Source organism: Xenopus laevis, chromosome 8L (assembly GCF_017654675.1).
Source record: "Xenopus laevis strain J_2021 chromosome 8L, Xenopus_laevis_v10.1, whole genome shotgun sequence".
NCBI classification, from domain to species: domain Eukaryota; kingdom Metazoa; phylum Chordata; class Amphibia; order Anura; family Pipidae; genus Xenopus; species Xenopus laevis.
In genome coordinates, this window is record NC_054385.1 from 64,936,907 (window position 1) to 64,948,915 (window position 12,009).

General features: G+C 36.8%; 1 protein-coding gene across 1 annotated transcript in view; it reads left to right on the forward strand.

Moving 5' to 3' along the window:
• LOC108698552 (H-2 class I histocompatibility antigen, Q9 alpha chain) overlaps positions 1-11,772 on the forward strand; it is a 77,892-nt gene extending 66,120 nt beyond the window's left edge. The window contains exons 4-7 of the mRNA XM_041572862.1: positions 3,600-3,875; positions 4,811-4,933; positions 8,492-8,548; positions 11,297-11,772. Coding sequence (XP_041428796.1) covers positions 3,600-3,875; positions 4,811-4,933; positions 8,492-8,547 — 455 coding nt within the window. The 3' untranslated portion in view covers position 8,548; positions 11,297-11,772. The remainder of the gene's footprint in view (positions 1-3,599; positions 3,876-4,810; positions 4,934-8,491; positions 8,549-11,296) is intronic.
• Positions 11,773-12,009: the final 237 nt, after the last annotated feature.

Here is a 12,009-nt window from a genome sequence, read left to right on the forward strand (position 1 = left end):
CTGACCCCACACACAAGATGGTGCCTTAGCAACGATTCCAAGCTACTGCCAAAACTACAGTTTTCTGCCAATCTGCGCAGCTCTGCTAAATAAGAAACAATACGCTCATCTGACTGCTGGCTACGTCTTTTAAAGTGGAACCTCTTAACACTTTCAGATATTGTGGGTGCAAAATGATTTTTAAAGGGATGGTTCACCTTTAAGTTAACTTTTAGTATGACAGATTGGCTAATTCTAAGCAACTTTTCAATTGGTTGTCATTATATATTTTTAACTGACTCCCATGTAAAAAGAAATGCTCTGTAAGGCTACAAATGTAATATGTCAATTGCTACTTTATTTATTTTTATTACTCTTCTTCCTGCTCAGGCCCTTCCTATTCATATTCCAGTCTCTTATTCAAATCAATGCATATTTGCTAGGGTAATTTGAACCCTAGCAACCAGATTGCTGAAACGCGAACTAGAGAGCTGCCGAATAAAAAACGAAATAACACAAAAAACACAAATAATAAAAAAATGCTAGTTGACTCCGAGGGGTGGTTCACTTTCACGTTAACTTTAGTATGTTATAGAATGGTCAACTCTAAGCAACTTTTCAATTGGTCTTCATTATTTATTTTGTATAGTTTTTTTTATTATTTGCCTTCTTCTTCTGACAGCTTTCAAATGGGAGTCACTGACCCCATCTAAAAACAAATGTGTATTGTCACTGCTACTTTTTATTATTGGTCTATTCAGGCCCTTTCCTATTCATATTGTATACGCCTATTAAAATCAATGCATGGTTGCTAGGGTAAGTTGGACCCTAGCAACAATATTGCTGAAATTGCTGGACAGCCCCTGAATAAAACATTAAATAACTCAAAAACCACAACTAATAAAAAATTAAAACCAATTGCAAATTGTCTCAGACTATCACTCTCTACAGCATACTAAAAGTTAACTCAAAGGTGAATAACTACTTAAATAATTTCCTCAAATGAGCAGTCACTGGGTTTAGTAGGTGATACCAGAGAGAAGGCCCGGACTGGCAATCTGCGGGCTGCCATAGAAAGTCACTATTAAGTGGGCTGCTGGGGAACTGATTGGGCCTCTCTGTATTGGAATGCCAGGGCCTATTTTGACTCCAAATTCCAGACCTGCCAGAGTGCAATATCTCATAAGTCTTTGCGCCTATGACACTATGCCCGTTTCTGCACAGTGTCGGTCACTTTATTTACTTCTAGAAAGAATTGCAGTCTCTCTGCATAGGAATCCCAGGAGAATGGCCTGGCAAACTCCTCTGTGAGGCTCAGGGACACCATTATGGGAATAATAGTCTCTCAAGTTCCTTTGTACTCACTGAAATCTTGTAGTATTTGTATTTATAAGTTTTTCATGCGTTATATCCCATATCCTCGTCACCAGTACTATATTCTGGACTCTGTACAGCAGCTGGGAGTAGAACAAACTTTACTCAGCACAAAACATGGCTGAACTGCCAACAAGGTGGGAGGAAGGAACAGATAGAGAGGCAGATGCTAGGGAAATAATTACCAGCAAAACAGGTTTTTCAGTTTAACATGCAACAGCACCATCTACTGATAACTCCAAGAAACACACACTGCAGCACTACAGACCCTGTGAAAGTGGTTTATTGTGCCAACAAACTAGGCAATGTGGAAACGTTGCCTAGTTTGACTATGAAGATTTTCATTCATCCAGGTCATGGTATATCTAGTATAGGTCAATCTAAAAACAACTGGACTTGCTGAGTAATCAATGAAATTCATTGATTACTCAGCAAGTCCAGTTGTTTTTAGATTGACCTATACTAGATAGTTGCCTACTTTGTTGGCACAATAAACTGCTTTCACAAGATTCGGAGTGCTGCAGCGTGTGTTTCTTGGAGTTATATGTGGGTCCGTGGCAGGGGGACCAGTAACTTGCACCCGATGCAACAACAAGCAGTGAGTTATAGTTGAGCATCACCCCCCATTTGATTGTACTAGCGCCATCTACTGATCTTACATCAATAGTCAATACATAACATGTAAGTGGCTACTTACATCATTCCAGTGTACACAATATACAGTGGAACCCTGTTTTTACATTTTCCTTGGGACTGCAAACATTTGTGTAAAATCCATGAAAGCATAAAATGTGGGAAGGAAAGAATGCTGCTTACCTGCTCCGGACCACAAAGAAATGGCATATCCGGTGATGAGTTATATCCGGGTACATAAACGCAGGGCTCCACTATAAATATATATCAGGTGAGACATAGACCGAGTATTTGAACATTCTATAGTAACTGCAGCTAAAGAGAAAAACAATAAACAAGCAATAATGAACAAAGAGAGGAAAATGTCATAGTGCAGCAGTTACTGAGAAGCAATAAAATACAGAATTTATTCCCAACATAATAAACTTGAAACCAGTTGCGTAACAATGTTGTGCCAGGCCCCCCTGCAAAATAATCTTTAGATGGAGAATCTACCCTCCACCCGCCTGCTTGTGCATGTTCCCCACTCCCTTGCAGCTCGCACCAAAAGTAAGAGAGGGGCTAGGGAGGGGGATTTCTTACAGCTATAGAGAAAGCAGACCCTGTGAATATAAAAGGACATGTTTACTTTTCTTAATATTGTAAAAAAACATATGTATTTTTTAACTGTTTAGGTATTTAGAGCCATATATCTTGCTACAGCTGTATAATCACATGAATCAATGTCTTGAAATAAATCAGTCTAAAATTATCCTAGATAAACTGAGAGTTTTCCTTCAAGTAGTGCAAAGTGCTGCAACATTTCTGGAAGATTTAACTTAATGTATTAAAAGTTTTTACACTATGCCCTCCTCTGTTCCATTGCTTGTAAACAAGCCTGATGATATCCTAGCCAGGCTGGAATTTGTGGGAAAGCCACATAGAGTGGATCCTAGGGCAGTTGTTACTGGCTGCAGAACTATTACTGGACTGGGGATGTGTGTAGGATTCATCTCCTTTGGGAGCAGTGTTCCTCCTTCAATATGTTAATTGTATTTGAAATCAAGAGAACTGCTTTGAGCTAGGGCTGCTTTAAACCATATATAAAAAAGGAAAGTCATATTCTTTTTGTTGGACCGAAAAAGACTGGACCATCCTCAAAGTAGAAGTGAAAATAAAATTGCATATTCATTTGCTCTCTTTTATATTACACACAAGAGAAAGCTTTACATTACTGTTAGAAGAATGTTTTCAGCACCCTTGAATTCACAATATTTAGTGTGGCATTCTTTTTAAGTGGTGCATATAAGAGGCAATGGAGAGGATAAAAAGAAAGTGGAAAAATATATTTTGTTTTTAATATTTCCAGCAGACAATTCAAAAGAAAATATAAAAAATAAAGGTATAGTGGTCCTCTGACATTACACAGGCAGATTAGGGTATATATTACTAACAGCATGTGACTTAGCTGGGTCAGGATGATTACCAAAAAATGTGAGTTGACATACATATATAATGTCTTGTTCCACCTATCATCTTTGTTTACTACACTGCAAAATTGTTTCTGGAATAATATTTCATAGTGCATATTTATTGATAAAATTAATCATTCCTAATACATTTTTCGATTTCAGTTCACCCTCATGTAAGAATTTCAGATCACCAATCAGATGATGCCACAGAGCTTCGCTGCCAGGCATATGGATTTTATCCGAGAGAAATAGATGTGAAATGGGTGAAGAATGGCAGAGATGATGTCCACTCAGAGGCAGCCAAAGAGATCCTTCCTAACCCTGATGGCAGCTACCAGCTCAGAGTCACTGCTGAGATTACACCCAGTGAGGGTGACAGTTATGCCTGTCACGTGGAGCACAGCAGCCTGAAGGAGAAACTTATTGTGGTGTGGCCTGGTCAGTATCACTAAGAAATAATATATTCAGTCCCGCAGAAACAGTCCATTGTGTATTATTAGAACTGTTTCCTTGATCTAAAAGGTGAAATATGTTGCTTGCCCTCCACTCAGTGTATTGGGGTGCAAAAATATGTAAAGGTTTGTATTTGGGGGCTAGTAACAGTTTGCTTGTAACCTCTTTTTGTGTTACTTTTACTTTCTGCTTTAGCAGAGAAAACATGGGCTCTACAAGAGTAGCTCTCAGTAAAATTAGTTAAGGCAGGCAACACAGGCTGATTGGGTACGATGCTGTACTGCCACCTTCAGAAAGAGGAATTGAATTACTCAATGTTATAAGAATTATTCCTCAATATCAGGTAACCATGAAGGGTATAGTAGAACTATAATCACAACTGAAAACAGACAGCCCTCCACGTAGTCCCAAATAAAATTTGATAATTAAAATTATACCATGGCTGATGCTTCTGTTAGCTAAAGACAACACTAGCACTGGGTACTTCTCAGCATGCACACTGTAGTCATTGTATTTTTCCGCTTGCTTTTCACTCTACTGAGCATGCACACCTGGCACAAAAAAGGAAAGAAGCAGGAAGGCGATTGCTCTTTGATGCTCCCTAAAAAGTACCCCAGACCAAGTGCTCTTTTCTGCTGAATAAGTGATTGTTATTTGTTAAAGTGTTACTGGATGCTCTGTGATAGCATAACAGGTAATGTTACAAATAGCATTCAGATGCCTATTTATATTGAGCAGAACCATTAACTGTTGGATGTCCCTTTCCCTTAGACTACAAATTCTGAACTATCCCACAGTCCTCTCCTTCGAATAGTATCTCATGTTTTGAAATATATAATTTGCAGCCCAGAGGCTGAAATTTCTATTATTGGAATTATCATGTACACATAGTGTAATATCATAAATTTCTCTTCTTACAGGCCCCAATAAAGATGGAAACAACATGGGTATAATCATTGCTGTTGTTGTTGCTGCTGTAGTGGTGATTGCTGCTGTTGTCGGATTTGTTTTCTACAAGAAAAGAAATAAAAAGGCTTACATGAGTAAGTATTGCTAGCATTATTTGTGTTAATATTTCCAGATTTTGGGTAAGAGAGAACCATGTTGCAATTCAGTGCATCTGCCAACTCACCGACTCAAGTAAAATATTCAGTTCTCTCCCTTTTGAAGCATTGTTTTTTGTTTTTTTTTAAATCAAAGCTAAATAATGTACAAAAATAGTAACACATCTGCAGCACTCCTTTTGCCAAGTGTGAAATATTGTTTTAATTAAGGTCACAAAAAGCACGTTTTCACTTGGTAAAAGGAGTGTTGCAGCTCTGTTACTATTTTTGTACATAGAACTCTGGCAAGGGTGTAGATCTGTGCAACCTGGCGCAATAGAGTGGTTCAAAGCCAAATGATGACTGATTCCTGCTAATAACCTAATCCTGTTATGATGATATTGTCACTTTAGGGTGTGAGCGAGGACGACACTGCTGGTTTGTGTGCTGTCTGTGTCTAGCAAGGTGTATTCATATGTGAGAATTAGGCAGTCAGTTCTGATGTCTGTATGTAGGATATGAAAGGTGTATATTATGGGAATGCTTGTACATCTAGTACCTTTTGTGTGTGCATATGCTATGCAGACTTGTGTTGAAAAAGTTATAGACCCAACTAGTGCTTTTAAAAAATATATATGATTAAATCTATTAGAAGTGGAGGCATAATGAGGCACAACACCCTGATCTTCAAAGTAACAGAAGCTACACCATACTTAAACAGTAACCAAGACTAAACCAAGGTTCAAACATATACAACAGAATAGTGTCCTTGAGAAGTATATCCTGGTTTGCAGACCTAAACGTATTTGACTCAAGTTCAAATTACCATAGTGTTGGTAAACTCTGATGAAAGCAGTTGTATTCTGTTAGCTTCCGAGAAAGGAGTTTGTTTTCAAGCAACTATATGATCAAGAGTTTTGAATTGAGCCGTACAATTACATCTTTCTAACTGCCCTTAATGCTGCGTATTAGCTGATGCTGGCAGTCCAATATAGACCCAGTACTCTTTCTCATGCTAGACCGATGTGTTACAGTTAAATATATTTTTGTATAACCTTACATATAAACATCGTTTTTCATATTTATCTAAAGGTACTCAGTGCAGGATTCAGTACACAGCTTTGTTTTCACCTGCAAAGATAGTACATTTGCTTTATCAGCCTACTAAAAATGCTTTGAGAAATATGCTGAAAAAGAAGAAGCCTAATACCCAAACCCACCTCTGGCTACACTACGAGTTACGTCTCACCCTGTCTGTAAATATTCAGACAAGAGGCAGTTTGCTTTGCAAGTGTAAATTCGCTAACCTAAATCATATGTGTTAGGCTTATGCAGTAATCTCCCCCCCAATGGTAAGCCTACAAAATAAATACATTGCTTAAGTTCTGCCTCTCTGTTTCAGATCCCTTCTTAATTTTTCATAGAGCTTTAGATTAGCATCTTTATGACCAATTTAATATAACTGAAATTACTCTTCTAAAGTCCAGAGAAGGTTTACTAACGAGAATGAGGTTTCTGAGGGTGCAGGTTTTTTTTTTTCAGGAAAGGTTAAATTGCAGCATGTTCTTGTTCAATCGACCCATGACTTTTTATCTAGTGACGAATATAGAATTACTGCTATTAATTCAAATGCTACAAGGCTGATCCAGAGTCTAGTCCAGTTGCCATTATAAACTCAAAGTGGGTTATTTAATAAAAGGTGCAAGTATTACTACTCGTCTATATAGCAACCAATTAACTGATAGCATATACTGGTCACCTGTTTAAAAGCAAACCACTTCTTAGTTACTATGGGTTTCTGCACTTAGGCAAATTGTGTGCATTTTATTACATACAGGGGAAATATATTCTTTTGCTTCACCAGCAGGTGTATTTATAAACATTGGAAACAAGCATCACAGGTTATATTGCTCATAGCAACCAATCAGATCTTTAATTTTGTTTCGCTAACTTGTAGGTGACTGTTGAAATCTAATTGCTAATTGGTTGCTATGAGCAACATCACTGGTGATGTTTGTCTCCCATGTTAAAGGGGTTGTTCACCTTTAAATTAACTTTTAGTATGATGTAGAGAGTGATATTCTGAGACAATTTGCAACTGGTATTAATTTTTTATTATTTGTGGTTTTGAGTTATTTAGCTTTTTATTCTCCAGTTTGCAATTTCTAAAATGTGGCTAAGGTCCAAAGTGCCCTAGCAACCATGCACTGAATTGAATAAGAGACTAGAATATGATTAGGGGAGGGCCTAAATAGACAGATGTATAATAAATAGTAGCAATAACAATAAAATTGTAGTCTTACGGGGCATTTGCTTTTTAGATGGGGCAAGTGACCCCCATTTGAAAGCTGGAAAGAGTTAGAAGACAGCAAATTATTCAAAAACTATAAAAAAAAATAATGAAGACCAATTGAAAAGTTTTTTTTAGAATTACCCATTCTATAACATACTTTTTCTTTGAGCTGGTGCATTTTTCTAAAAAAAAAAAAAAGAAAAGGAGCACCAGCCTAGGAGAAAAATGAGTATTTGAATCCACAAGAAGATGGCTAACTTATTTGCACCCCTAGTGACTCAGGCTTTCCTAGACTTCTAACAAACAACTTAGAATGACTAAATTCTCGAACAACCTAAACCCTACCCTCTTTATATCCAGATTAACCTATTTATACTTTCTCTTTCCACTTGGTGTAACCCTCTGAATGGGTAGCATTATTGAGGACCCCACATTTGATAGTGACAGTGCATATGGTTCATTTAGCTTAATTTGAAATGTTCAATTTTTTAGGAAGTATTTGAATAAGTGCATATGCTCCTATGCTCCATTTCTGATTTTTTTTATCTTTTCTAAACTGCTGTACAATAGAACATTTGCCATTATGCTCAAGTCTTATTTTTTGTGGCCATACTTAATTGACTTTATTATCATATTGCATACCTGCATATTGTGCAGTTTGTGTGATCTACCATAACATGATGAAAGGGTTAATAGTCTATATTGTTTCTAAGAGAACATGCCCTAGGATGGTGTCCAGAGACTGACCTGTTTTATCAGTATATGCAAAATTCTAATTAATTAGGGCCCTTATGTGCTCCCTTTACCTTCCAGGGCACCCTGCAGCCACATGGTCTGCTTCCTCTGTAGTTATGCCCCAGTAACAGAAGTCTGCCTTCTTAATTAAATAATTCTCTGCTATCAGTGATTGTTTTGGCTTTATGCTGTTCTGCTTCCACCACTAGACTGGAGGGACAACTCCCCCTGGCTGTTGAGTGAATTAACAATGGTTGGTTAGTTAGTGATATCACTGTTGTCATCTTCATCATCACATTTAAATGCTTCAGAGTACTGCCCTATCTTTGTAATAACAAAATGCTTTGCATGATGCCAGTTTTTGCCAGTGTTACCAATTACTTATTTTGATGCAGAATCAAAGATACATTTCTGGGTAAGATATAAATTTTCCCCTTTAAAATATACAGGACAGCAGGGTTTTAATGCATCTCTTTCCATTGTTCATGTCAAATACACTGTTAAATGCGTTTTATTTTTCCTTCTTTCAGAAACTGCAAGCGGCGAAACTGCAAGCAACGAATCTGCTGATAGTGTTAAAGCTTAAGGTAAGGAAGAATGCTGTGCAATTGCCACAGGTAAAGAATGAAACAAGAAGGTGCAAATATTAGCTAAGTGTAAAAGAAACAAGTAGCATTTAGCTGTAATAATTGTCCGCAGAATGTCACCAATGTAGCACTAACTACAAATGGTTGCCCTTGCCACTAGGCATAAGTGATACACCTATACAGGCACTTGTAAATAGGCATTGTGATTAGTAGATTAGTAGAGGAGTCTAACAATTCTGGGTATCAAGCAAATGCAGGGTCGGGCTAGCCCACCAGGATACTAAGACAAATCCAGGTGGGCCCCATCTGTCGCTTGCAACTTGCAGAAAAACATTTTTCTTATTTAAAAGGTGAGAAAAAAAATTAAAGAAATTCATCATGACCTCACTAGCATGTCTGCCACTAGAGTTTTAATTGGCCATTTCCGCAGTGATCTTACTGGCATGTCTGGAGTAAATATGCTAGCTAGCTATTTTCTCTGATTATTATATTGACATGCCTGAGCTTAGTATGGTCATCCATTGTCTGTAGTGATTATACTGGCATAGTTACATAATAGATATATACAGACGTAATGTAGTATGTATACACTCGCATATATATACTATATATATATACCAATATCTATACAGTATCTATTACAGTATCACAATAGTCTTGGATATAATGCTTGTTGGAAATCATCCAAGCCACTCTTAAAGGCAATAATAAAACCAACCATCACAACATCACCTGGCAGTGCATTCCACAACCTCACTGTCCTCTCACTGTGAAGAACCACCTACACTGCTTCATATGAAAGTTCCTGTTTAATCTAAAGGGGTGGCCTCTGGTGCTGTGGTCCTTTTTATAATGGAAAAGAGATTCCCCTATCTATAATGCCCTCTTATTTACTTATAAAGAGTTATCATGTCACCTCACTAGAGTTTTTTTCCCAGAGAACAACCCTAAACTTGACAGTCTACCATCATAATTTAAATCCTGCATCCCCCTAACCAATTTAGTTGCACATCTCTGCACTCTCTCCAGCTCATTTATATCTCTCTTAAGGACTGGAGCCCAAAATTGCACTGCATACTATAGGTGTGGCCTTACCAGGGACCTATAAAAAACAAGATTGTTTCACTCTTGAGTTAATGCCCTTTTTTATGCATTGCTTTAGTAGACACAGAATGGCACTGCCTGGAACACTGTGCTATGCTTTTGCCTTCGACCCCCTTTTTGTTTAGATTGCTCTGCTTGTTTATATTATATATATATATAGCACAAAGTGGGCAGTGGCAAAAGAACACTACTTCCTGCTTTTACCAGGCAGTAACCAATCAATGACTTGAGGGAGGGGTCACATGAGTCATAACTGTTGCTTTTGAATCTGAGCTGAATGCTGAGGATCAATTACAAACTCATTGAACAATTATGTCCCATGTGGCCCCCTTCAAGTCGCTGATTGAGTTAGAGAGCTGAAAAGCAGGAAGTAGTGTTCTGTTCTTTTATGTTAGACATCCAGTCACTCCAGCCTTTATACATTACATTTTTGGCTAACTAACTATATTAGAAACATTTTTTATTTCCGCTTCCTATCTATTTACCCATTTTTTATTTGTACACTGAACTGTTCCTTTAAGCATTAGAATAGTATAACAGACTAAATCAAACCAAATGAACAATAGTAAATCAAAGGCCGAGAGATATATGCTGATTAGCATAGTCTAAACAAAAGTGTTTCCTGAAATATTAATGGCAGCATTACCAGGTTGCTCTGGTCCAGAGTGCAGTGAGAATGAGAGCTAATTAACCTACTCAAGCATAGCATTGGCAGAATAGGAGATGGCTTAAATATTAGTCTTTTTACTAACTCAGATAAACTTTGTAACCCCCAAACCAACAATGTCTGCCCCACAAGAATTCACTCAGTACACTTTAGGAACAGGTCTCCTGGGTTAAAGAACGTTTGAGTTAAAGTGGGTCTCAGCAAAGGGCTTCAGTAAAGACATGAGAAATAGAATGAATCTTAATAAGGAATGAAGCTGCAATCTAAACATTACCAGATTAATTAGGAAGAATATGGGACTGACCGCAAACCATCTGAACTAAATTGGTTGAAATTCAAGGCAGATTTATCAAAATGTGTGTTTTATTAAAAACTTGCCACTTTCTGTTCATTCTTAAGGTATTTTTAGAATCATATCAGTCGGTGGGTAAATGTTTACCATTGGATAAATACACTTCTAAAAATCCCATAAGAATGAATAAAAAGTGGAGCGTTTTTGTTTTCTGTGGTAAACTTTCAGATCTTGATCTCATGTTTTGATCCACATCTTAATCTGGAAACTATGGGGCAGATTTATCAATATTCAAGATTTGAAAGAAATGCAGAAAAGGAAAGGAAATGAGGAAAATACTCAATAATATTTTTTTGAAAACTCAAATAGTTGCAATTGATTTGATTTGATGTGATTTTAGTGCACCTTTTTCTGCGATTAACCGTGGCCAACTATTCTTGAACATTAGCTAGTCCATGAAAAAAAAATATTGAGTTGCAGGACAAAACACTGATTTATTGCTTTTTTTATCCATGATTGTCCCCCCCCCCCTCTAACACAGAAATAGATAAATTGGCATTTAAGTGAATGGCATACACAGAATGTGGGTGCTGATCACGTTTTCCTTCAATGGCTTTTTTAACCTTTTAACTGCAAGGGATTAACATTGCTTTTCTTTTAATATTAACATTTTTTTCTTTTCCAGCATTTCTTGTTCTAAGAAGAGAGCAGTGAAAGCTCCAGATGGAGAGGAGACAAGAAATCTGATTTTAGCTATTTGCATCTGTTATAAAATTTATTTACATTACATAACAGGATTTTTTGCTTTGCTTCATGCATCATTTCTAGTGGGTTAATATAACAATCAATGCTCAGCATTCTGGTGTGATCATATTACTTCAATATAAGGGTGTAGATTTAAGTTTTTCTTAAGTGTGTAAGTTCTGATTGTTTTAGTTGTTTGAAATGTAACAATGAATGTAATTTGTGTACAATTGATCAAAGTCTCATGTTGCACAATATATGGTGGAATTATTTGATTAAATTTGCAGGGATTGAATAAACCCAAGAATAAACTAGTTGGTATATATATAATTTATTTTCTATCCACAAAACACAGCTGTAGTCTTAATGTCTGTTTGATATTTCTTCTAATAAACTCCAAATGAATGTTTCCTACTATATCTTGTATTGGCAGTATAGCCATATTTGCCATTATTGATGTACTTGTGACTTAATTTCACCTTCTGCAGTATTGGATCGCTAAAATTATATGTCCAAAAGGCTGCTCCTTCCAGGATTAGATTTGAGACTGTGCTATACGGAGCAGTGGGTAGATAATGAGAACGTGTGTGCTTGTATGTGTATATATATATATATATATATATATATATATATATATATATATATATATACTTC